The 27773-nt window shown below is 38.4% G+C and overlaps 1 protein-coding gene across 6 annotated transcripts in view; it reads left to right on the top strand.

The window, feature by feature from the left end:
- Cblb (Cbl proto-oncogene B) overlaps positions 1–27773 on the top strand; it is a 196226-nt gene that overhangs the window by 82190 nt on the left and 86263 nt on the right. For all 6 annotated transcript variants that reach the window (XM_060370540.1, XM_060370538.1, XM_060370539.1 and 3 more), the window contains exons 4-5: positions 2455–2601; positions 25928–26084. In XM_060370540.1, coding sequence (XP_060226523.1) covers positions 2455–2601; positions 25928–26084 — 304 coding nt within the window. The remainder of the gene's footprint in view (positions 1–2454; positions 2602–25927; positions 26085–27773) is intronic.

A 27773-nucleotide genomic window follows, 5' to 3' on the forward strand; every position in this document is an offset into this window, starting at 1 on the left:
TTTTCATCTCCTGTGGCTCAAATATCAATATCAAGGTTAGAAATTCACTGACTTCATGCTTCAGACTTACATCTAGCAAGGGAAAATGAGAAACGTTTGAATCTGATTGAAGAACAAAGGCACAAGGGGATGGAGGCAAACATTTTAGAAAAGAAGGAACAGTTGGTTTATCTTAATTATAACCATATTCATTTTTTATTCTTTCTAATGTGTCAGTTGGAAGTTTGGTAGAAAGCTAACCCTCTCACCTAATAATGGGACATAATTTGTTGCAGGTTTTTGAAAGTGACTTTATGTTTCTCTAAGCAGGGATCTTGAAGGTCTTTTACAGTTGAGGGTGAACACACTTTGTTGCTTTTATGGAACAGAACAGTTTGCTTTTCACCTTCTAGAATGCATGTCTTAACACCTGCTGTCATTTTAACCTGTATGGATAGACAGACATGGGGCAGCCAGGTCACTCTTTCTTCTAATTTTTATTTTTTATTAATTATTATTACAATTTGTGTTGTATTGGCTTTGTATCCTTGCTGTGGCCCTCCTTCATTTCCCCCCAATCCCTCACTCCCTCCCTCTTCTCCTCACATGCCTCTTCCCTAGTCCACTGAGAGGGGAGGTCCTCCTCCCCTTCCCTCTGACCCTAGCCTATCAGGTCTCATCAGGACCGGCTGCATCGTCCTCCTCTGTTTCAACCGAGTAGCAGGTCTTCCCTCAGATGTGGTTCTGTTGGGCACCAGCACAGATGCAGCTCAGATAATGAAGAGATATTGCTGTGCAGTGAGAGTGAATCTGCTAGCTTCTGACTGCTTAGAAATGAAATTTCATAATGTGTGTTTTGGTACTCTTTGGTATTTTCCGTGCAGTTTCAAAATATTGTGACAATACAGTTTATACTTATTGCTTCCTTTTTAATTTTACTCTTTCATTTTGTGAGTACGTTGATTTTTTTTCTCTGTTCATCTGATGTAGCTTTTAAAAAGTTTTAGGAAGCATAGTACCCACCAACTTTAATCACATTACATCATCTCTTCTAAGCACAACTGTTATTTTTTGTTGATGTTTCCCCCTATTATCATTAAGTATACGTATGGGAGGGGAAAAATGAGCAAAGAAGCATGTTTCTTAGTGACAAAGACTTTGCTGAAATACAAGATTTACATATAACAAGTTAAATTGCTTTCTATATTTTATATTTCTATATTTTCTTGAGGCAGTTGTTGGTACCTCAGCCCCAACAAACACATGCACGCAAAATAGTTTAAACCTTAAAATAGGAAAGAGAGTGTGTTTGTGTGTGTATATGTGTGTGTTCGTTGAGTTTTGGTTGGTGATTGTGAGTAGAAAAAGAATGTAGAGTCAGTTCAAAGTTTAAAACTTACTTTAAAATAAATGTACTCAGCATTTGGTGTTGCAGTTGTTTCTTCATTATCTAGCCCTAGCACTTCAGGGCCTTTTAACATAGTTATTTTGTAAACTTAGGGTAGAATGGTTACAGGGGTTAGTGTGATTTTGCTTTATGAAACGTATTTTAAATTATGTCAGAATCCCTAGAAGCAAGGGAATTCAAATGGAGGATGCCTGCAGTTACTTTCTAACTTAGCCATCTTTTCTCATCCTGTCGTCACTTGACTCTTCTGAGACATTTCTCTGAGTCCATTTTGGCTCCTCTCTCTATATAGTAGTCCTCCTAATAGGGAAACATGTTAGAATGACCCAGGAAACTCTGGAGACCTTTGTTTTCAAACCCCATCATAGGTAGGTAGAAGGGACCAGTGAACTTGTAAAAACCTTGTCTCATTGATGTGGATCTCCCTTCATGTCAAGTCCAAAGTTAATGTCCCCTCATCCTATTTCCTGTTGTCTTCTCTCACTCTGCTGTGCTCCAGTGACCCAAAGTGATATCCATATTTGGACAGTTTTGCTTCTAATGCTTTCAGGCCCTTTGCCCTCCTCCCCCATCCTCCTTTCTCTACCCCAGGGCACCTCTGTGCCAGGCAATCACATATCTTCCTGCACTCTCCTCTCGTGACAAATCTTTCTTTACTTTTCTGGGTAGAGAAAACACTCTTTCCCTCGTGTTTCTTTACTTTTCTGGGTAGAGAAAGCACTCTTTCCCTCGTGTTTAACATTTGTACTTGATTAGGGTTTCCATGGGTTTATCTTCATCATTAAACGTTGGGCTTAATGAATTAATTAGATATTTTTTCTTACTCATGTTTCTGTTAGATAAATGTGGATAAAGGATAAAATAAAAACCAAATGTAAGTGAACAATAAACATTATTTTAGATGGATTGTTTTAGATCAACCTATTTTTAGGTTCATGACTAACTACTAAGACTCAGCTTAATCTATACAAAATGTTGTTCTCTTAATATAAATTCCTTAAATATAAATTAAAGGTGTTGCATGCATATACTTACCTCCCTTCCTCTTTTTCCCTTGTACTTGACAGACGGAACCTCACAAAACTGTCCCTTATCTTCAGTCACATGCTGGCAGAAATCAAGGCAATCTTTCCCAATGGCCAATTCCAAGGAGATAACTTCCGGATCACCAAAGCAGATGCTGCTGAATTCTGGAGGAAGTTTTTTGGAGACAAGTAAGTTGAAATTGTGTTCATAGTCTGGATCTATCTTTCTAGAGTGACTTACTTTTCAGTATTGTCAGTTCTTTTCTTGAGGATACAGGGACAGTATTTGGTAGTTTTCTTTTTTTTTCCCCCTTCAGTGATGAGGATTCAGCCAGGACATTGTGTATGCTACTTAAGTGTTTACCACTGGGCTCTGCCCGAAAACCTTGATAAGTGTTTAGAATGATAATTGTTCCCACTGTAGCTTAATCTTTGTCTTTTCCTTCCTGTTATGAAATGCTTGGCTTATATAGCTTCTACAGCAACCAGGCTATACCTGCGTAGAGCAGTGATTTTTTTTAACTGACGTACAATATCTTTACTCCAAAAGTACATTTCGGTTTGCTGTTTATAGAGAGGATAGCTTAGGCTAGCCTGAAATTTAAGGTCATTGTCAGGCTGCTTCCCACGTGCCAGGATCATAGGTGTGTCACACCACTCCTGGTTTGGCTTCACATAAATAAGAAATCCTATATTTTTTTTTCTTCCTCTATTAAAAAGGACTTTTTGAAATGAAACTGGTAAAGACCATTTTATTCCAGTAGTATGAACATTCTGTGTTCTAGAAGCCCAGCTATTCAGAACATTTATATATCCATTTACAAGTAAGGGATTAATAGTTTCATCCTCATCCACTAATTCAAACTGCAGAAGCGGAGAGTATACTCATGAAATATGTATGACTGGTGCAAAGCAGAGAGGCAAGTTCTGGAAGAACGCCAGCATTTGCACCTCCTGTTCTAATGCTGAGAAACCAGGGCATAAATGGTGACTTTCAAAATAATGTTTCTCTTCCAGCCTTTGAAAATGTGTAGAACAGGTTGTTCACAGGAATTCATTTAGAAAATGGAAAATTCTGCTTTGTTATGAAGCACTTTGCTAGGGCTTCCTAAGAAATGACAACCTTGCTCAACTTTTTTAAGTGCCATGTTTACTTTGCTGACACCTCACAGCACAATGAAATATGAAGTTTAGACACCTTGGGTTTTCCGTGCTTAGCCAGACATCAAGGGGCTGCTACCTTAGCTGTTTGTCAGGAAATCATGTAACCCACGGGCCTGGCAGGCTCTCCCTGCATCTTCAGGCCTCCCACCGCCTGCTGAGTCTGCTGACTTAGGAAGGCATAAATGGCCTTTAACGGTTTTCCTTTTAGGATGAGCATACAATTCCAGGCTGCTTCCAGAACTGATACAAAAGCAACAACTGAAGTTGTAAAGTGAGCAACACCTTTGTGAGGTTGTTAGAGAAGCCACCTCCCCGCCTCTGTTGGTGTTTGTTCTGTAGTTCCCTGTGGGTTTTGAATTCATGAGCAATGCATGAATAGCATAACTTCCCATGGCTTGAATTCTTTCTTTTCCTAATGCTCCAAACATTTCATATTTGCTTGGTTCTCATCTTAAAGAATTCCTGTCACTTGTCTCCGATAATGATGATAAGTGGAAATGATTTCATTTTAATCTAGCCAGTGACTTTAAACTTCAGCATAGTATTGTTTTCAAAAACAGACCCACAGGAGGTTGTCTCTACAAACAGCCAGATTATGATTTTATAAACGTTGTTTTGTTTTTTTGCTGAAAGATTGTTATTGTGATTTACTTCCCTGAAGGGAAGTAACAAAACATTAGGAATGAATTAAAATAGAAAAGAAACCATTGTTCATGAGACATTATGACACTCATAAATATAATTTCAGGTCAGACCTTATAGAAGCAGGGAATAAAAAAAAAAAAAAAACAACTTTCAATACTATATTCCTACTCTCTGCCTGAGGCTCAGCAGAGCTGCCAGTAGGCTCTGTCTGCTGAGAGTCTCAACCACACTGAATGGCGTGACAAAGGGAATAGAAAATCCTGTATGTGTCACATTTTTATGAAAATCCATTTAGTTTTTCAAAAGTTTAGATTTTCCTCTACTTCCTTATTCTAGGAGATAATGGAAATATGTAGGAAAAGAACATTATTGAACAAACGTATCAAAATAAAATTTAAAAAATGAAACAATATTAGTTCAGATCTTCATATTCTAAAAGAAACTTTACAGTAAAAACAAAAACAGAAAACAAAAAACATCCTGTTAATCCAGAAACACTTTCAGTCTGACATATTTCCTAACTCACACAAGTATGTAATTGCCTAGGAAAGAGGGCAGAGGAGGAAGGGAGACAGGTGAGAGGAGAAAAAGTGGAGGGATGGATGGAAGGGGATGGTATGAGAGGGTCAGGGAGAAGAATGGAGGGGCTAAAGCGTCCACACTCTGTGGAAGTTATTTTTCTAAGCAGGGCCAGTAGCGATTGGGATTGCCTCAATGGTGTTCGGGCAAATTATTGTTCAACAAGAACGGATGGACTATTTTTAATCGTCTTGGGTGTCCTTTCACACACTTTGGCTAGCTGTAACAGCCTTTTTATTGAGACCTCTGCGTTCAGGCATAGCTTCTGAGACCAGTGAGACCTGTGGGAAACAGAAGCCATCATTCCAAACTTTTGCCACAACTCCTTTTAGGAATATTGGCTCTGAGACCACATCTGACACCCCAAGCCTTGGACCTTAGGAAAGGTCAATCTTTCTCTCTCTTTCTCTCTCCCTGCCTCACCCACCTCCAACCCGCACACCCAGGTCAACTGCGAAGAAGCATCTCTTCAGCAGCTTACTGGTGTTTCCCCTTGCTCATTTCTCTCCACTGTGTTGATTCCCTACCCCTGCTTGGGTGTCTAGTCACCCAGGCTGTGCCCCACTGTGTTGGAGGCTTTCCTGGCAGACTATCTAAATTTTCCCACATTCCTATAGGCCTGATACCCAGGTTCCCATCCATTCTTCTAATTTACAGGGAACTGGTAAGTTCCGGTTTCCCCTCTGAGACATTCTCCAGAGGCTGGACAGTCCACTAGCAGTCAGGGACTCTTGCATTTAGCTTTGTTTTGGGGGGCTGGCACACGTCTTAGGATGTGTGAGCACTGGCATTTATTAGTAAACTGCATACATAACTGGATAGACAGGTCTGTTCTTCCATTTCTAGTGACTGTGTTATTCTGTCGATCATGACTCCTACAGTTGACTTGTCTTTTCGTTTCTTTTGTTTCCATTCTGCAGTCTTTACACTTTTCTACCAGTCTATCTCAGGAGTTCACCGTCTGGCTATTTTTCAGTTATTAACAAGCTTTCATGTGGTTATCTACACTATTTGCTGAGGTCTTCCTATGTTCTAAGTGTGCGCTAGTGAGTGTATGATTTTACATGGACTTATCCTGCCTGATTTTTTTTTTTTTTTTTTTTTTACAGTTATGTCAAATTCTCTTTTGAATGCTAGGTCCATTTTCATTGTAGGCTTTAAAGTGCCTTTTCGCTTTATTTTATGTGTGGGTACTTTTCCTGCGTGTGAAACCGTGTGCTCCCTGTGCATGTAGTGCTGCTGGAGGCCAGAATTGGGCCGCAGCTCACCTGTAACTGGAGTCACAGTCTGTGGTGTGTGGTTGCTGGAATCAAACCTGGGTCCCCAGGAAGAGTAGTCACTCTTCTTCCTGCTCAAGTATCTGTACACGTCCATTTTCAGTAACTTCTCTTTTTTTTTTTTCATTTTTAATTTCATTTATTACAATTTGTTGAATTTGTATCCTGGCTGTGGCCCCCTTTCTCATCACCACCCAATGCCACGTTCCCTCCCTTTTCCTGTCCCATTCCCTTCCCCTAGGCCACTGATAGGGGAGGACCTCCGCCCCTTCTATCTGAACCTAGCTTTTCAGGTCTCATCAGGACTGGTTGCATTGTCTTCCTCTGTGGCCTGGCAAGGCTGCATCCCCCAGGGGGAGGTGATCAGAGATCCTGCCACTGAGTTCATGTCAAAGAAAACCCCTGATCTCCTTACTAGGGAGCCCACTGGAGACTGAGTCTATGGGCTACATCTGAGCAGGAGTTTTAGGTCCTCTCCATGCATGGTCCTTGGTTGGGGTATCATTCCCTTCAGGGCCCCCAGAGCTCAGGTTTTTTGTTTGTTTGTTTGTTTTAGTTCTGTTGGTTTCCTTTTGGAGCTCCTGTCTTCTCCAGGTCTTTCTATCTCCCCCTTCTTTCGTAAGATTCCCTGCCATCTGCCGAAAGTTTGGCTATGAGTTTCAGCTCTTTTTGTTACCTCTATCAGTAGAGTCTTTTTTTTTATTTTTTTTCAATGCACTTTATTCAGGAACCTTGAACAATCATCTGACCCTGGGGAAAGCCAGCCCACAGCTTAAATAGCCTCTGGGTAGCCAACCCAGGCATGCCACATGGGCAATGCAGATAGGTCCACATACATGGAAGCAAGCCAGATCCTCAGCCTTAGCCAAATGTGGAATTGTTCGTGACAGAGAGCACTCACCATCGGGAAGGTGGAAGGCGGAAACCAGCTCCATCTTTAAGGCATAGCATTCCGCAGCTCTCTACAGTTCCCCCTTTTTGTTTTAGATGCATCATTTTAGAGGCCGTCTATGGTAAGCTCCTGTCCTGTTCCCTGTCTTCTTCTGCTTCCAATATCTATAGCATTTGTCCTTCTGAATGAGGATTGAGCATCATCTCTAGGGTCTTCCTTGTTGTTTAGCTTTTTTTAGGAATATAGATTTTAGTATGTTTAGCCTATATTATATGTTTGATAATGACTTATGAGTGAGTATATACCTATCCAGAATATATAAAGAACTTAAGAAGTTAAATACCAACATACCAAGTAATCCAATTAAAAATGGGATACAGAGTTAAACAGAGAATTCTCAACAGAAGAATATCAAAAGGCAGAAACACTTAAATGTTCAGTGTCCATCATTAGGGACATGTAAATCAAAACGACCCTGAGATTTCACCTTATACCCATCAGAATGGCTAAGATCAAAAACTCAAGTGATAACACATGCTGGAGAGGTTGTGGAGAAAGGGGAATCCTCCTCCATTGCTGGTGGGAATGTAACCTTGTACAACCACTTTGGAAATCAATCTGGCATTTTCTCAGAAAATTAGAATAGTGTTACCTCAAGATCCAGCTATTCCACTCCTAGGCATCTATATCCAAAAGATGTTCAGTAAAATTTTTAAAGTTTAAGTGGTTATCATGTTAACTCAGTCCTTTAGGACTGCACACTGTGGAGAGACTGGGTCATTCTTGGGCATATAGATGAGTTAACCACTTTTCTTCTTAAGTTCTTTTTCTTGACTAATACTCTCCAGGGGACTCTTCCATATGCATTAGCAATTTTAGGTTCTTATGTCTTTGCTCCTGTTATCCCTTTCACTTAAAGATTCTCAGGAATAAAATTTTTCCAGTCCTCTTAAAGTTCTTCCCTCTCAGGACCTACCCTTCCCCTTACTGTTACTGTCAGGTCTGTTGACTGTGAATACACCCTTCCTGATCTCCTGAATTTATTAAAATCATTTGGTTAATTATCATCTTTTCAGTTAGTGTCTAAACTTCATGAAATCAGGTTCATTTTTTTTTATTAATTACACTTTATTCACTTTGTATCCCCCCTGTGGTTCTCTCCCTCCTCCCATCCCAATCCCTCCCTTCCTCCACCTTCTGCATGCCCCTCCCCAAGTCCACTAATAGGGGAGGACTTCTTTTCCTTCCTTCTGATCCTAGTCAATTAGGTCTCATCAGGAGTGGCTGCATTTTCTTCTTCTGTGGCCTGGTAATGCTGCTTCCCCCTCCGGGGGAGGTAATTAAAGAGCAGGCCAATCAGTTCATGTCAGAGACAGTCCCTGTTCCTATTACAATGGAACCCACTTGGATACTGAACTGCCATGGGCTACATCTGTGCAGAGGTCTTAGGTTATCTCCATGCATAGTCCTTGGTTGGAATATCAGTCTCAGGAAAGACCCCAGTATTCAGATTTTTTGGTTCTGTTGCTCTCCTTGTGGAGTTCCTGTCCTCTCCAGATCTTATTATTTCCCACTTCTTTCCTAAGATTCCCTGCACTCTGCCCAAATGTTGCCCATAAATCTCAGCATCTACATTGATAGTCTGCAGCGCACACCAGTAGGATTTGCTGAAGAAGGCAGAGGCAGGAGGATCACGAGTTCGAGGCCAGCCTTGGCTACACAGATTCTTTTTTTTTTCCTCTATGTGTGCACTCCAGCAGAGTGTGTCATTAAGCTTTCAGAAACATGGTAGATTTAATTCACAGATGGAGAGCAGTAGAGGGATTGCATGGCCGCATAGCCCACCTTAGAGAAAGATGCAGAAGCAGTTTGTTTCCTTGAATGGGAGAAATGTCCTTTAGTGGTGAGGCTCTGCAGTACATCTTGGTTCCCATTGCAGTTCCCACTGCAGCATTTCCTCACTTTGTCACTGGGCACACTTGTTGGTCTCTCCATGTGTCCCTTTCCTTTTTTGTCTAATGTGCTTGTGAGGAAGTGATAACATCTGTAGTCTGGCGCTGCTGTGAAAATTCAACAGGTTAAAAGTTGACTATAAGGAACACGATATTGTCTGACTCGTAGTGCTCCCACTGTATTGTGAAGCAATTAGTCAATTTTGTTCTTTGATCTTGCTTCAAATACCATCCATATATTTGCTACTTCTAGAATTAATATAGTTAATCTTTGACTTTGATAAACCTTCTACACCTGGCAATCCAAAGCAAACCAAGAAGAATTAGTAGTGAAAATTAAATTGTTCTAAGATCACATGTATCCCCTTGTAAAGGTGAGTTAAACATAAATGATTTTGCTTCCCCTAGGGAAAATGATCTTTTATGGTTCATTTTATGCCTCTGCCTTTGATTTCCTGGGGAGGTGGTATGGACTTTTTTTGGTTTCCTGTATTTACTTTTCACTTTTAGTAAGAAACAAGGAAAAAATTATTTCTTTTCTCTCCATTAAATAAGATTAAGCTATTAACTAAATCTGTTTTCCATTATAAAAAAGACAACCTAATTCTCTTTAATTAATAAAGGAAACTGAGTACTTTTATAACAAAACTATAAAAGAGGTTCACTAGGAAAAATAAGACATGAAACAACTCAAAAATAATTTCTATTGAACCAGTTCCCATTATTGAATGCTTAAAGAAATTATAGTATTTTATCTTAATAAAATAATGTAACTTAAATAGCAATTGAATTTTTTTTTGCTGTTGTTGGACTCATTGTCTAAACTGCAAAAATATAAAATTATAACTTACTAATTATAAGCAGTGTCTGTATTGGAGAGAGACAAGACATCAAAAGGTGATTAATGCTTAAAGTCATTATATTACCATTAGAAAGTACCCAGTTACTCATAACAGTAAACCAACTTAGCAGTGGACACTGCTGCAGTGTGAGAGGGATATTTGGCCTCTAGGAGCACGTGCATGTTAGAGACTGTGTACCCACCTGGGCTCTTCCTGTGGAATACCATGAAGGGAGCTGACTTATTGTGCTCTTTGTTTTGTTCCAAAGAAAGGAGCATAGTAAACTCAGCATTTGTAAATATATCCACCGCCCTCCTCTTTATTCTTCTCTTTACTTTGAAGTGTCACTAAGCATATTCTTATTAATAACATGAATGTATTTGCAGAGTGGGTCCATGTTAGCTAAATTACAAATTAAACCAACACAGAATGCTGGTGTTATTATGTTACAGTGATTAATTCCACTGTCAGGAAGAGGATGCTTCCAGCATTATTGACAGATGTTCAGAAGAACTACAGTATATTCAGAGCGTTCTTGGTGACTGTGGAATTCAAATACTGGAGGATGGGTTCTGCTCCATCAAGGGTTCCCTGGCTCAAGGCTAAGACTATTAGACTGCTGGCTTTCTCTCCCCTGTTTGCTTTGAATCCTTTGCCTTTTGCTTTCATTGCACTTTTATTTTTCTTATGCAAAACTATACTTTTAAAATATTTTTATTTTAATTTGTATTAATTACACTTTATTCAGTTTTATCCCCCTGTAGCCCTTGCCCTCTTCCCCTCACAATCTCACCCTCCTTCCCACCTCTACATGTATGCCCCTCCCCAAGTCCACTGATAGGGGAGGTCTTCTCCTTCCTTCTGATCCTAGTCTTATCAGGTTTCTTCAGGAGTGGCTGCATTGTCTTCATCTGTGGCCCCCTAAGGCTGCTCTCCCTTCAGTGGGAGGTGATCAAAGAACAGGCCATTCAGTTGATGTCAGAGACAGTCCCTGTTCCCCTTACTCGGGAAACCACTTGGACACTGAACTGCCATGAGCTACATCTGTGCAGGGGTTCTAGGTTATATCCATGAATGGCCTTTTGTTGGAGGATCAGTCTCAGAAAAGAAACTGTGCCCAGACTTTTTCATTCTGTTGCTCTCCTTGTAGAGCTCCTGTCCTCTCCAGGTCTAACTATTTCCCACTTCTTTCATAAGATTCCCTGCACTCTGCCCAAATGTTGGACGTAAGTCTCAGCAACTGCTTTGATACCCTGCAGGGTAGAGCCTTTTAGAGGCCCTCTGTGGGAGGCTCCTATCCTGTTCCCGGTTTTTTTTTTTTTTTTCTTCTGATGTTCATTCTCTTTGCCTTTCTGAATGGGGATTGAGTATTTTAGCCAGAGTCCTCCTTCTTGATTAGTTTTTTTTTTAGGTACACAGATTTTAGTAGGTTTATCCTATATGATATGTCTAATATCCACTTATGAGTGAGTATATACCCTGTGTGTCTTTCTGCTTCTGGGATACCTCACTCAGGATGATCTTTTCCATTTCCCACCATTAACCTGTAAATTTTATGATTTCCATTTTTTTTTTATTGCTGAGTAATATTCCATTGCATAGATGTACCATAATTTCTGTATCTATTCCTCAGTTGAGGAGCATCTGGCTTGTTTCCAGCTTCTGGCTATTACAAATAAAGCTGCTACAAACATGGTTGAGCAAATATCCTTATTGTGTACTTAAGCATCTTTTGGATATATGCCTAGGAGTGGTATAGCTGGATCTTAAGGAAGCACTATTCCTAATTGTCTGAGTAAGTGCCAGATTGATCTCCAAAGTGGTTGTACAAGTTTACATTCCCACCAGCAGTGGAGTAGGGTTCCCCTTTCTCCACAACCTCTCCAGCATGTGTTGTCACTTGAGTTTTTGATCTTAGCCATTCTGATTGGTATAAGGTGAAATCTCAGGGTCGTTTTGATATGCATTTTCCTGATGACTAAGGATGTTGATCATTTCTTTAAGTGTTTTTTCGGCCATTCGATATTTCTCTGTTGAGAATTCTCTGTTTAGCTCTGTACCCCACTTTTTAATTGGATTACTTGATTTGTTGCTATTTAACTTCTTGAGTTCTTTATAAATACTGTGTCATATATAGGGTTGATGAAGATCCTTTCCCAATCTGTAGGCAGGCGTTTTGCTCTGATGACAGCATCCTTTGCTTTACAGAAGCTCTCAGTTTCATGAGGTCCCATTTATTGATTGTTGCTCTTAGAGTCTGTGCTGTTGGTGTTCTGTTCAGGGAGTTGTTTCATATGCCAATGAGTTCAAGGCTCTTCCACACTTTTTCTTCTAAGCAGTTTAGTGTGTCTGGTTTTATATTAAGGTCTTTGATCCAGTTGACTTTAGTTTTGTGCAGAGTGATAAGTATGGATGTATTTACATTTTTCTACATGTAGACATCCAGTTATACCAGCACCATTTGTTGAAGATGCTGTCTTTTTTCCATTGAATGGTTTTGGTATCTTTGTCAAAAATCAGGTGTCCATAAGTGTGTGGGTTTATTTATGGGTCTTCTAGTCGATTTCATTCCACTGTACTGATCCACCAATCAGTTTCTATTACAGTACCATGCAGTTTTTAGTATTGTTGTTCTATAGTACAGCTTGCAATCACTGATGGAGATAATTCCAGAAGATCTTTTATTGTAGAGGATTGTTTTAGCAATTCTGGGTTTCTCGTTATTCCATATGAAGATGAGATTTTTTTTTTATACTTTCAAGGTTTGTAAAGAATTGTCTTGTTAATTTGATGGGAATTGCATTGAATCTGTAGATTGCTTTTGGTAAGATAATTTTTACTATATTAATCCCACCAAGCTATGAGCATGGGAGATCTTTCCTTTTTCTGATATCTTCTTCTAATTCTTTCTTCAGAGACTGGAAAGTTTTTTCATACAAGTCTTCCACTTGTTTGGTTAGGTTCACACCAAGATGCTTAATGTCCTTTGTAGCTATTGTGAAGGGCTTTGTTTCCCTAATGGCTCACCTAACAGCCCTAGAATAAAAAGAAGCAGACACACCAAAGAGGAGTAGATGGCTGGTAATAACAAACTCAGGACTGAAATCAATAAATTAGAAACAAATAAAACAATTCAAAGAATCAATGAAACCGAGAGCTGGTTCTTTGATAAGATCAACAAGATACACAAACCCTTAGCCAAATTAACTAAAAGGCAGAGAGACACTATCCAAATCAACAAAATTAGAAATGAAAAGGGGGACATAACAACAGACACTGAAGAAATCCAAACTATCATTAGGTCTTATTTAAAAAACATATACGCCCCAAAATTTGAAAATCTAAATGAAATGGACAATTTTCTTGACAAATTCTACTTGCCAAAGCTGAATCAAGTCCAGGTAAATCAATTAAATAGTCCTATACCCCCTAAGGAAATAGAAGTGGTCATCAAAATTCTCCCATCAAAAAAAAAAAAAGATCTTCAAAGAAGAGCTAACACCAATGCTCTTCAAACTGTTGCACAAAATAGAAACAGAAGGAACACTACCAAACTCATGCTCTGAAGCCACAATCACCCTGGTACCTAAACCTCACAAAGACCCTACAAAGAAATAATTCCAGGCCAATCTCCTTTATGAACAATCTCCTTTATTGATGCAAAAATACTCAACAAAATGCTTGGAAACGGAATCCAAGAACGCATTAAAGATATCATCCACTACGACCAAGTAGGCTTCATCCCAGGCATGCAGGGGTGATTAAAAAAATGGAAATCCATCAATGTCATCCACCATATAAACAAACTGAAGGAGAAAAACCACATGATCATCTCCTTAGATGGTGAAATAAGCATTTGACAAAATCCAACATCCATTCATGTTTAAAGTCTTGGAGAGATCAGGGATACAAGGCACATACCTAAACACAGTAAAGGCGATATTCAGCAAGCCTATAGCCAACATCAAACCCATGGAGAGAAACTCAAACAATCCCGCTGAAATCACGCACAAGGAAAGGCTGCCCATTCTCTCCATATCTCTTCAACATAGTTCTGGAAGTCCTTGCTTGAGCAATAAGAGAATTAAAGGAGATCAAGAAGATACAAATTGGAAAGGAAGAAGTCAAAGTTTCATTATTTGCAGATGATATGATAGTATAACTGAGTGATCCCAAAATTCTGTCAGGAAACTCTTACAGCTGATAAACACCTTCAGCAAAGTGGCTGGATACAAAATTAACTTAAAAAAAAATCAGGAGTCCCCCTGTATTCAAAAGACAAAAGGGCTGAGAAAGCTATACTTTTAAAGCCCAGTTTTTTTTTGGATCCCTAAGAAAATTTCACTGAAAAGTTTTAAGTGAAAGAGGGCTAAGTCTGTGCACCAGGTGGGTCACAATATGTATGCTGTGGCTAAAAAATTTTAGCAGTGGTCACTTAACCTTAGTTGTATTCTTCATTACTAAATCATTACCTATTATTTTTCCAGCATAGGGTATCACTCAGTTAATCTTTTGCCTATTAATGTTTGTATAAATTATACTTCTCCGTTACTTTACAATGGTGTATGTATTCACAATATGCATGACACATTTAAAATCATGTCCTGTAGTGTGCAACTTAAAACTATATACAATATAAAAATAATATTGATGTTTGCTTCACATCCTGGAAATCATCACTTGTGTGTACCCTCTAGTGTCTATGACTACCATCTACACATGCACTTTCTTTCAATATAGAAAACAGTGAGGTTCATAATAACTTCTTCATGCGTGCCAATGTATATTTTTTCATATTTACCCCTTCCCCTCTGTCTCTCCTGCTACTTTCTGTCCCCCCAAGTTTCACTTCTACTTTCACTTCATGTACCTATACACATACTCACACACACACACAAGCACATACACACATACTTTAGAAAGTGAAATTAAGGAGTAAAGTGGAAACAAGGTGAAGTCGGCTATTGAATATGATGGTCAGGTGGGAGAAGTACTGAATGTTTACCTGAATAAGACCTGCCCCTTGGCTAGAGGAAGCTGAGTGGACAGGGTTGCACCTGAGCAGCATCCGTGATTTATCTAGCTTTTGACTCCTTTAGTCTTGAGAAGTTACTGTTAATCCTCATGTTCTTTTTCCTTCCCACCTTCCCTCTCTCCTTCCTCTCCTCTCTTCCTGTCTCATCTTCTCTTTCCTATCTCCTTCCACACCTTGCACCCTACCTTCCTTCCCAACTTCCCTGGCTCTCTTCTTTCCCTCCTCTCTTCTTTTCTAGTCTTCCGTCCCTCTTTCCCTGTCTTTTTCCTCTTGCTCCACCTTCCCTCTTTCTGGGTGTGAACTGTGCAATGAGAAAACTAAATTAATGACATTTTTTTGAGGTCTTTAGTGTTTTCTGAATGAGTTCTTGTTATCAAGCTAATCACTTAAACTCCCAAGATTGTGTCTCTAAGCTGATTTTTGAAGTATAATTTAGAAAAATACTTGCATAACTGCTGTTTAGATCAATAACCCAAAAGGAAAGAGAAATGATGTAATTATATTTTACTTTCAAAAGTTTTAAATAACCCAAAACACTCCTTCCTGCAAAACCCAAAACATCATAGAGTTCTTATTCTTAATTCTTGCCAGCTAATTAGTTTGGAGTTAATTCATTAAGGAAAATGTTTAAGATTTATACATTTTCATTCTTAGAAATTCTTTTATGTTTTTAGTTTCTGAATCGTTAATCTTAACAAAACTTAAATACCAGTATTTTTAAAGTGTTTTCAACAATAATATTATAATATTAAACATGCTTCAAAATACTTTAAATAAATTACATTGTACTTAAATGGAGACCTCATATTAAAATAATCCAAGAAAAGCATTTTCCTTTGACTCACAGATTCTGTTTTCCTAAACCCCGGGAAACTTTGTGCCATTCTCCCTTTGTCCTGTATGTTTCAACCCGAATTGGAGGGTAGGAGAGAGAAAGGCAGCCAAGCAGGAGTTTGGTAGCTTTAGTCCCTTCACTGACAGGATTCCCCAGATGAGTAGATAGGTGTGTCTACTGACCATTGTAAGAGATCTGGGTTCAAGTTCCAGGTTCCACATCACTAGCAACCCTCCAGTGTGTGTGCGTAGCACTGGGCATCCTCACAGGGAGAATTAAGCCTTAGGGAACACTTGGAAGAGACAGCTAATGCTCCCATCACTGTTGTGCGGTGAGCAAAACACTTTTGTGTTGGCCCAGAATCTATGAAACTGAAAACTAATTTCCTAGAAGCTTCGTAGCTGGGTAGACATCCCAGCCTCTGAGGTGCCTTAGAATCACTTTCTGCTGGTAGGAAAGAGAATTGACTTAGTAGCAAAGTAATTCATTTTTTTTAAAAGTCAATATATAGAAACATATTACTGCCTGCTAAAGATTCATTACCAACTGCTAAATATTCATTTTATGCTTTGCATGTTGTTTATTACTGTGAAGAACAGTAAAGGTTTTCCCTGGTTAGTTGTAGCTTGCTCCTCTATTTCGTACTCTTCAGTAATAATGTAGTGTTTATGCAAAATAGGAAGCCTGGCCTGTGCCTCAGGCCTGTAACCCCAGCTCCTGGAGACAGTAAGGGAGGAGAATCACAAACTGATGGTGTGCTTGACCTACATATACAATTCATGTCCAGCCTAAGCAACTTCAGGAGACCTTGTCTGAAAATGGGGAGTACAAACAATGCTGAGGACATGGCATAGCATCTGAAGGGCCCTGCTCTGAGTTTAGAAGAACTTTTTCTGAGTGTAGAAGAACTTTTTGGTATACCTAAGTATGGACAGTTTCTCCAGTCAGGGTCTTAGAATATTGCTGGATGCTTTTGCTTTTATATTTAGACTTCTAAGAGGCTCAATTTCCAGTATTGAGAAGTTCAAGAATCTTGTTTTTGTTATTGATTTCTGTGTGTTTGTAACACTGAGCTTATTGTTGAAAGGGAGATCATTTTAAAACATTGCTCAAACTTCTAAGCGTTATTAACTCCTTTTAATGTGTACATTACCTAAATTTTGTTTAATATGACTGTAGCCAATCAAAGACAGCTTGCTTAGAAAATTAACAGTTGCCTCCCATGGACCTTCCAAAAGTTAATGAACTTTCTGAGGAAGTATAGTGAAGACCAGTTGTATAGGAAGATGTGAACAAGTACTCATTGTTTTAGGACCAGAGTCTTCTCTCGTATCGTCCATAACCGAAGCAGAAAACCTACGACAGGAAGTTTAATGCATTTTTATATGTGGTGTATTTGCAGCTGCTCTGCCTATTCCTTTCTACCAATAAACTTTTCAGAGTCAAAAAATAAATCAGTGTCACAATGGCGAGTGGAGGTTCTCTTTAGTGAGTTCTTCTCCTGGTTAATAAAAATGATTAAAAAATGGACTTGGAAATGTAACGAGCATTTTATTAGAGTTTGAGAGGAAAACAGAGGAGGAAAGCTGAAAGTCGCAGCAGTTTCCATGAGGAGAGAACTGCAGAGAGGAATGCAGAGGATCAAGCCTCTAAGTTAGGGTCCAAGGAAGAAGGCATGTTCAGCTGTGCAGGTCAGCAGTCACCTGCATGGCAGAATGAAGCAGGACATATGTGTCTCAGAGAGAGTAAAAATGTCCAAAACACCGTAGAAAGAGAGAGGAAAAAGTCCTCCCTAGAATAAAGAATGGGAGTGGGTTAGAATGCCCCTCAACCGAAGAATGGATGCAGAATTTTTGGTACATCTACACAATGGAATATTGCTCAGCAAAGAAAAACAAGGAAATCATGAATTTTTGCAGGTAAATGGTGGGACCTGGAAAGGATCATCCTGAGTGAGCTGTCCCAGAAGCAGAAAGACACACACAGTATATACTCACTCATATAGACATATAACATAGAATAAACCTACTAAAATCTGTACATCTAAAGAAACTCATCAAGAGGGAGGACCCTGACTAAAATGCTCAATCCCCATCCTGAAAGGCAAAGAGGATGGACATCAGAAGAAAAAGATAATAGGAAACAAGTTAGGAACCTGCCATAGAGGGTCTCTGAAAGGATTTGCCCTGCAGACTATCAAAGCAGATGCTGAGACTTATGCCCAACTGTTGGGCAGAGTGCATGGAATCTTATGAAAGAAGTGGGAAATAGTAAGATCTGGAGAGGACAGGAACTCCACAAGGAGAGCAACAGAACCAGAAAATTTGAACACAGGGAACTTCCCAGAGACTCATACTCCAACCAAGGACTATTCATGGAGATAACCTAGAACCCCTGCACAGATGTAGCCCATGGCAATTCAGTGTCTACGTGGGTTCCATAGTAATGGGAAGAGGGACTGCCTCTGACATGAACTGATTGCCTGCTCTTTGATTGCCTCCGCCTGAGGGAGTAGCAGCCTTACCAGGCCACAGAGGATGACAATGCAGCCACTCCTGATGAGATCTGATAGACTAAGATCAGAAGGAAGGAGAGGGGGACCTCCCCTATCAGTGGACTTGGGGGAGGGCAGGCGTGAAGAAGGGGGAGGGAAAGTGGGATTGGGAGGGAAGGAGGGAGAGGTTTATGGGGGATACAAAGTGAATAAATTGTAATTAATAAAAGTTAAAAAAAATAACATCTACAGAAAGCTGAAAAAAAGTATGTGAGAGCAGAATTTAGGTGAATAATGTTATTGTGAAAATCAAGGACAATATAAAGAAAGCATTTCCTTATTTATATCTGCAAACATAAAATTTTGAATGTAGATTTCAGACAGGAAATGGGATAATTGTTCCCTCCACATAGAAATCCATGCCTGTGCTTTAGCAAAGTGTCACAGGCTTCCTTTGTTCAGGAAAAAAATGTACATCACAAATGGTGTCTGTGACTTTCTCTGTTGACATTCAGAAGTGGTTAGACCTAACTATGAACCTCTCTAGTAACCATGGTTATATCCTGTGAAATAGGAGTTGTCCTGAGGCATCCATATGACCAGAGTGATTCAGATTTGCTCTTTCTGCCCTTCTGGAAAACAATTGTTTTTCCTTTATTGATGGAGCAGCAGAGCAATGGTAGCCTGATAAGAATCTATTTTCATATCCTTCAAGAAATGCAGTCATTACAAAAAAGAGATTGGATTTAAGTAATAACTATTTAACAAAATGTCAGCCGGCGTAGGAATCAGAGTTCTAGTGTTCTGCATCCATAATAAAAAATAAAATCACACTATCAAACACCTTCTGAATGCCCTGTTACATACTGAGCAAAGCTAACGTTCAATTTTGAGGTATGGACGCCGAGTATCTGCTTGCTAAGGTGAATATGCTGAAAATGTCAATACAAAACTTAAAATAAACAGTTAATGCAGGTAGGACAAAATTTGTCTTCAAAGACAAAATGATGTTGCATATTAATGGACTAGAATCAGTTTTTATAAACTGCCACCACTGCAACAAAAGTGACAAATAACAAAAGTGTTGATTTCCTTGATTTTTATTATTAAAGACTATATTGTCCATTCCCAAGTTCTTTTCTGATTTTCAGTAGTGATTTCAATGTAATATTTTAAGAGTTCAACTTAAAATTTGAGTTTAATGTTCATGGATAGGAGTATGCATTGTGTTAGGTAATGAATTTTCACGAAGTCAATATACCAATATAAATGCATTCTCAATAAGGTATCAGCTTATCAGAGGCCCCTCTGCTGCCCAGAGCTTACACCTGTAGCAAGTCACTTCCTAGTATGTTCCTGTCTTTAAGAGTTAAGAGGGGGAGCAGCATTACCAGGCCACAGAAGATGACAGTGCAGCCATTCCTGATGAGATCTGATAGACTAAGATCAGAAGGAAGGAAAGGAGGACCTCCCCTATCAGTGGACTTGGGGAGGGGCATGCATGCAGAAGAGGGAGGAAGGGTAGGATTGGAGGGGAGGAGGGAGGGGCTTATGGGGGGATACAAGGTGAATAAAGTATAATTAATAAAAGTTAAAAAAAGAGTTAAACAGCATGTGATATTTTCCTTTTCAATAATATTGGCTCCTCTCTTGGTTATGCTTATGGAAGCCCCCTATTCTTTTTTATGTGCTTTTTTCATATTTTAAAAATTATTTATATATTTATTTATTACAATTTATTCATTTTGTATCCCTGCTGCAAGTAGCTCCCTTGTCTCCTCTCAGTCCCACCCATCCACCCTCCATCTCCTCCCCCTATGCCCTTTCCCTAGTCTACTGGTAGGGAAGATCCTCCTCCCCTTCCCTCTGACCCTAGCCTATCAGATCTCATCAGAACTGGCTGCACCATCTTCCTCTGTGGCCTGGCAATGCTGCATCCCCCAGGGGGAGGTGATCAAAGAGGCTGCCACTCAGTTCATGTCAGAGACAGCCTACTTGGCAATTGACCTTGCAGCAGTGCGTAATTCATTTTTCTTGTATAAGTATTCATTCAGTTGTCTGTGACATTTGAGTGACTGTCAATAGTGAACTGTTTTATACAGCTTTTCAAAGCATTTATGCATTTCTGATGGGTGTGTAAGAGTTCAGACTTTCATGTTTAGGAGGCTCCCCAGCGTTTCCTGAAGCACTTTGTAGTCACTTCCGGCCATGCACTGGTTCATCTCGCTCCACAACCCTTGGCACTTTCTAATGTCAATCTTCTAAGTATCTCTTTTGGGGCAGAGTGGAATTTCATAATATTTGCAATTTCTTTTTTCTGATGACCAATGAAGTTGAGCCTCTCATTATATGTTTATGCAATGAATAAATGTATACTTCTTAAGAACACTTTTTTTCAAATCATCATTTACTTTATGCTTTGAATGTTATGGGTTCTCTTTAGAGTTTATGCCTATTCCAAACGTTTATAATGCCAGATATATTCATGTCTCTCTTCTGAGAAAACCTTGTTTCATATTTATGTTTAAAATGTACCTCAAGTTGATTTTCTAAAAGAATGCTGGTGTATAGTGATGAAAATTCAGCTCCTTCAGTTCCTTTGTATCTGTGAGACTAGCAACGTTTATGGAAAACATCTTATTTTTAGCACCGTTTTACAAATAGTTGACCTTCTATACACCGTGCTGTGAATGGGTAATTTTGCTTCTGGAACAGCAGCTTTCCCATCTCTGTTTGTCTCTCTGTGTCTCATTGCCATAGTGTTAGTTAATGTGAAGGATATGTGTTTGCTCCTGTTCTTCTGAAGACTTTTTATTTAATCTCCATTATTGACATTTCGCTGTGAGGTTTAGAATCTGTTTCTACTGCAGCAATGCCTCCTGGGGGTTTTGACCGAGCTTATATTAAATCTATAGATCAATTTAAGGAGAAGTGACAACCTTCTAATACTGAGCCTGTCAGCCTCCTGAAAGGTTATATCTCTTTAGAACCTTTCTATTTCTGACTCTGTGTATGTGTATTGACCTTGTTCATCCTCTCTTAGCTCCACACTCCCTCCCATGTGCTTCATATTTTTGGATACCATTGTGTCATTTAGAATTTTGTAGTTTTAAATTCTAGGTCAGATTTATGATAATCTTTTTAGGTCTTATGAAAATGTTTAAAATTGGACCCTTAATGCCAGTAATTAAATAAAAATTAGCTTATTTAATAATGTTCCAGGAGCACTCTTACATGGTAAATATTGTCCTGTGCAATTGCAGTTGCTGCACTACCGCCTTTCGTTCTGTCACTAAACATGAACTTTTTTTGTTTCTGGTTTGGGAGCATATCACTGCCCTGGAGAGACAGGTAGGCGAGTCTTCCCAGATCAGATGTTTCCTAGCGCACAGCTTCTTAGAGAGAATCAATCCCACGGAAGTAGACTCTCAAGGTGCACAGGCTATGAACCTTGTTACCAGTTCCCCCTCCACAAATGCTGTGTAAATTTCCCTCTTAACACCAGAGAGTGCAAGTTTCTGTTCTCAGACATATTGCCCTTGCTCACACTCACGCCTTTGTTTTGTGATACTTCCCTTAAGTGGTGCACGTAAAACAGAGAGCCTTCTATGAACTCAAAGCTTCATGAAAGTGTTTTTTTTTTTTCCTGTAGAAGTTAGATTTTCTTTTTTCTGTTTTTTTTTGTAAAATTTTAACTTATATTTTAATTATACAGCCTTGCTGAATGTAAATTCTTGCTTATAATTCCATATCTTTGCTCTCCATATCTTTCTATTTAATTTATCTGGAGTATATTTTTAAGAAATTATATAAGACAATTAGCACATTGAAAAATAAAATTGGTTAATCCTTCAATTAAAAAAATTGTCATCTCTCAAGTTTTACTAGGTATGTGGAGTAGAATTTTAGAACTTAATATGTTATTATTGGTTCTTTTTTATATTAATTACAGTTTATTTACTTTGTATCCCAGCTGTATCCCCCTCCCTCATTCCCTCCCAATCCCACCCACCTCCCTCATTTCCTCCCTGACCCTCTCTAAGTCCACTGATAGGGAGGTCCTCCTCCCTTTCCATCTAACCCTAGCTTATCAGGTTTCATCAGGACTAGCCACAATGTCCTCCTCTGTGGGTGATGTCAAAGAGCCAAACACTGAATTCATGTCAGAAATAGTCCCTGTTCCCCTTATTAGGGAACTCACTTGGATACTGAGCTGCCATAGGCTACATCTGAGCAGGGCTTCTAGGTTATATCCATGCATGGTCCTTGGTTGGAGAATCGGTCTCAGAAAAAAAACTCTGTGCCCAGATATATTTGGTCCTAGTGGAGCTCCTGTTCTCGCCAGGTCTTACTAACTCCTCCTTCTTTCATATGATTCCCTGTACTCTGCCCAAGGTTTAGTTATGAGTCTCAGCATCTGCTTTTATACACTGTTAGGTAGAGTCATTCAGAGGCCCTCTGTGGTAGACTCCTGTCGTATTTCCTGTTTTCTCCTACTTTCAATGTCTATCCCATAGAAGATCTAACTTCTATCTTTCATTTCTTTCATTTACCTTAACATTGCAAAACTTGAACATTAGACTGATGCACAGGTCCTTTTTCACACATGTGACAACCTAGATGAATGAGCCATCTTTTGATTGCTGACCTACTGACCCCATTTCTGTGTGTTTGTTTGGATCTGATTGATCCCATTTTCTCATTCTTTCTGAAAGGATGTTTGTGTTTTTTTTTCTAGACAGATTAAAATATAGCATGTAATAATAGAATGGTAGCACAGTCTTATTTACCACATTCTTTTCTCTTAGGACATTATATGAAACAACTTTCCCTTTTCTAAGCCATTAAGAGATTTCTATATTTCAGGTGAGCAATGGTAAGCTGAATCATGGCTCTTCTCCTTACTGAAATTCTAACAATTCTGAGATCATACTAGTGAAGCAATTGTCTGGATATCCACTGGTTTATCTAACTTGTTTTGTATATTGAACACTACCTGTGTTTGGTCTGGTAAGATGGCATCTCAGACAAAGGCACACAATGCCAAGCCTGATCACCCAAGTTTAGTCCCTATGACCAACATTGTGGAAGGAGAGAATCAACGACGGCATTTTTTTCCTTAAACACCTTCCTGCCCTCCAGACACACACTCTTAAATATGCACAGAAATAAATACATGTAATCAAAATGAAAATATTTTCTCAGTATATTTTGATGGCATCCTCCCTGCAGCTAATGTGATTTTTCATGACAAATAAAACAGACTAATATGATTTTTCATGGCAAATAGAACAGACTAAAGTTTCTGCTGTTGTGAGATACCGAAACTCAGTGTCCCCTTTTTGCTTCTCTTTTCTCTCTGTGATTTTAGTCATTGCCACGACACACAAGTTTGACTGTTTCTGTGAAACATTTTGCCATCAATGTGGTCTAGCTCTGGCTTCATCTGTGGCCACTGATGCTCATCTTTGTGAAGTAGTCCCAAGGTGCAGAAGTTTTAAAACACAGTGTTGTGTTGTTTTTCCTTGCTTTAAAAGACATCTTTGCACCCTTTTTCTGTTTTTAACTTATGAAGCCAGCCTACTTTGATCTCTGTGATAAACTAGACAGATAATGCTCTGGTTCCTCAGCCTTCTTTATTGGCTTTATATAAGGTTCTGATGAATATACTTAGGGCTTAGCATTTATTACAAATGAACTATGATCAAATCTCAGTACACAACTACTGTGGAAATGTGTCTTTTTATGATGGGAATTATTGCTCTGAAGTTGTAAGTTACACTAAAATTTTGAAAGTACCAATATTTTGTATACTTTAGCCTCTGGAAAATCAGGAGATATTCAAAGTAGGTTATAATCTGCTTGAATTTTAAATATAGGTTATGATAACGTTAGTTTAACATTAAAATGTCTATCAGAACCTTTTGTTTTGACTTTTATACTTTACATACACGTAAGACTGAACTTCTCCATTTGGCCAGTTTATTTGCAGTTTATGCTTTTTAGATAAAGTAACATTGTGCTTTTCTAGAAAAAAATTCTATCACTGTCATTCTGAAGTAAGTGGTTCTTTGATCAACATTTTTTCCTCTACATATTATGACTTTTGTTCTTTGTGTCTGGAAAGTGTTGGAAACTTCAATTCGGAAAAGGAGTATGCTCCTCTCAGGCAATGCTTTCGTGGTCTCTGCAGAGCAGCTGGCCAAGCTGCATAGACACACTATAAAACAATAGCTTCCTAATAGTACTAAAACATGTTTCTTGTTCTTTTGAGACAGGAACTTTTGTTAACCTTAATCACAGTCTGACGTATATTTCTCTTAAATGGCATCTGATGTGGTGTCTCTCTTCAGTTTTCTGTGGTTTCCTGTTTTTTTCATACATAGAGAAATGTCTTTTGAGGTATTACGCATCTTAGCTTTCTTCTTTAATGGTGCATCACACCTAAGCTTCCCTGCAAGTTCAGCATACTCTTGTAACCCTACTTTAGCTTTTTTTTTTTTTTTCAGCCTACTTCCCACACAGTTCCCTGTAATCCCTCCAGTTCTTGTTGGGCATTCATTCATCAGGGTTTTCTGTTTCCTCCACTTGTGTCACTTAGCATTATGAATCCTACCTCCAGAGTCTGTGCTCCACAAAACCAGAGGTGGTGTTAGGCCTTTCCGTTGTTAAGCGCCTCCAACAGCATAGCGTTGCCAGTTGGTAGATATGGCCCGTCAGAGGCTCTGAGACCAATAGTCAACTCAATTTGGGGTCATTCTCAGTCTTGCTCCTGGTCCACAGAATGACTTAGGTTCCAAATTCTCTGTGACAGTAACCCTTTAGTGGACTATCTATGTTAATATTTGACTTCTGTAGATAACGATAATAAGTCAAAATATTCAAGTTGTAACTGTATGTGATCTTCATTGAGAAAATTCGCATGGACCGAGACCAAGGAAATTTTAACCCATTTCTGCTTATTTTCTCTAGAGACAATAGTAAAGAAACAAAATTTAAATATGTGCTATCTTTCTCAAGCATGCGTATAGCTCCTTTGTCCTGTTTTGAAGGCTGAAATATAAATGTTTAAAATACGAATAGTTTCTTCCTTCCATCTATTCATGAAGAGGAACTTGGCATTATGAAAGGAAGAAAGGTTGCTAAGGAACAAATGATGGATGTTACAGATTTTCATGGTGGAAAGGAGTGTGTGCCAGGACTGGAAATTGCTAAGTTTGAGGAATAGGAGACAGCCTACCTCTGAATCCATTCACTGGTCCTCCAAAGTTCTGAGGCATGTCAGTGAATTACTTATTAAAACTGTTGCTATATAGTATGTAATACAGTATATTAATTGGTATATATTGAATAGGCAAATTCCTACAAGATGTTTGCATATATGAGAACAGCTTTCCAGTTGCATTCATCTGGAAGGTCAAAGAGTGTATACTTTTCACCTCTACAAAAAGCATCTGAGAGGTGGGAGGTGATTGAGCCATAGATAACTTACCTTGAGTGTACACACGAAGACATCAGGGTACCTAACACTTTGACCCCAATGTCCTCTATTTGAGGACATTTGATATGCATCAAAGAGGCATCTTGATATCCATGAACTGAAAGAAAAACAAAGATTCTTGTCAGATTCTTAGCAAATACAGAATAATCAAGTGAGTACATTACATGGAGCCTGAATTATGAACAATAGTTTCAACTATTCTAATACAAATAAAGCACTGTTAATGTTGTGGTTTCAATGGAAGATATAATATCTTCACTGACACTTGTTTCATTGACTCCTCTTTTTCTCTTGGACAGAACTATTGTACCATGGAAAATCTTCAGACAGTGCCTGCATGAGGTCCATCAGATTAGCTCTGGCCTAGAAGCAATGGCTCTAAAGTCAACCATCGATTTAACTTGCAATGATTACATCTCAGTTTTTGAATTTGATATTTTTACCAGGCTATTTCAGGTAAGATATATACTTATTTACTCTCTCTATACTCTTCTCTCCCTTCCTCCAGAGCTCTGTGTGTATTTCTTTTTGTCACATGCACACAATATACACAAGTGTATGGACAACAATCTCAGTCTCGGTAGCCAGTTATATTCATGTTAAGTATTGGATCATTCCTCCAAGTTTTCAGTGATTCTCATGACACAAGCTTGGTATATCAGGTCATGTGATCCTGGGAGATGCTTGCTAGTATTAGTGATTTACGGAATTGTTTTTAACAACCCCCTTTTTACTTTGGTAGTCTTTTAGCCCAATGGCAGGCAAGTTGAAACCATTATAAGTATGTGTCAGCCTGAGTTGTGTCCTAACATTTTTTTGGCTGTCGCTTTTTTTGTTTGTTTGTTTGTTTGTTTGTTCAGAAAAAGATTTTTTGAATTAGAAATAGACCACTGATTTTTATATAGTATAATATAGTATATATATATATATGCTGATCTGCCTATTATATATTATAGCATACAATATTTTATCTATATAGTATAATATAGCACTTTAAATTGCTTTTCTCTTTTAACCAGTTGTAATAAATATTTTTTTATATCAACAGATATTCTTCATCAATATATTTTTCAATTCCTGTATAATATTCGATCACAATGTTATGTCCATATTAATTTACAAAATTTTCAAGAATTTGTTTTTCTTCCTGATTTTTTCCAATAACTTTGTTATTTATTAGTTTTGCTCGTAATATTCATAATTATGTTTACATAGAAATTCCAAAGCAAGTGGCACAATACTGAAACAATTTTTTAACTTTTCATATATACTCAAATCAAATTTCTCTGAATGCAAATAATTGAAATTTGTGTCACTAAAATGTCTATTACCTATGGGGCACTTACAAAATAAAAACATCTCTTAAAAATGTTTACAATTCTAGTTGTAATAATTATAGTAAATATGGTAAAATACATTAGAAACCAAGCTTATTTGTATTCTGAAAGTATTTTAAACTGGAATATGACATATTCGGATTATACGATTAAATAAAATGCTACATCCTTATACCGGCTTCATGTTTCCTATGCTATGTGATTTTCGACTTTAGCTCTAGCTGGAAAGCCTCATGATTGATTCCTGTAACCAAAAAACACTGCATGGGGTCAACTTAACATAAGTCATTAACAGGAGACAAACAGACTCTGGCTAACAACACAGAGTTTAAAAACCATAACTACATTGTACGTGGAATAAGAAATAGATAAAATTCTGTATTGAGTATGTGTTTACTTATTTAAGTTTCTGGTGGCTTAATGGTTATTCTCTTGATGTATATATGTTGTGAGCCTATTTTTAAATTAAAAGATAATAAGAATTTCAAAGAAACACTATATTACTCAATACTAATCATTCACAATGTAACTCACACCTGTCTTAAAGACTTCTGATCGTTTTACAGAACAAAACCTTCATTTTTAATGGAAATCAAGGATTCTAAATGATCAGTTTTGATTTTTCACCTTGTGATGAAGAAAGCTTAAGTAATTTTCACTGTCAAACCTTAGGGCCTATTTTTCTTTACTGTTGTAGTTATTTGGTGTGTGTGTGTGTGCTGACTGTGGTTGACATTTGAGGGTGGATCTCAAGTGCTCTAACGCCTCAGTTCCATGTTGGAAGTGTGTAGGCGGCTTCAAATGCTTA

Source organism: Meriones unguiculatus, chromosome 17, assembly GCF_030254825.1.
Source record: "Meriones unguiculatus strain TT.TT164.6M chromosome 17, Bangor_MerUng_6.1, whole genome shotgun sequence".
NCBI lineage: Eukaryota > Metazoa > Chordata > Mammalia > Rodentia > Muridae > Meriones > Meriones unguiculatus.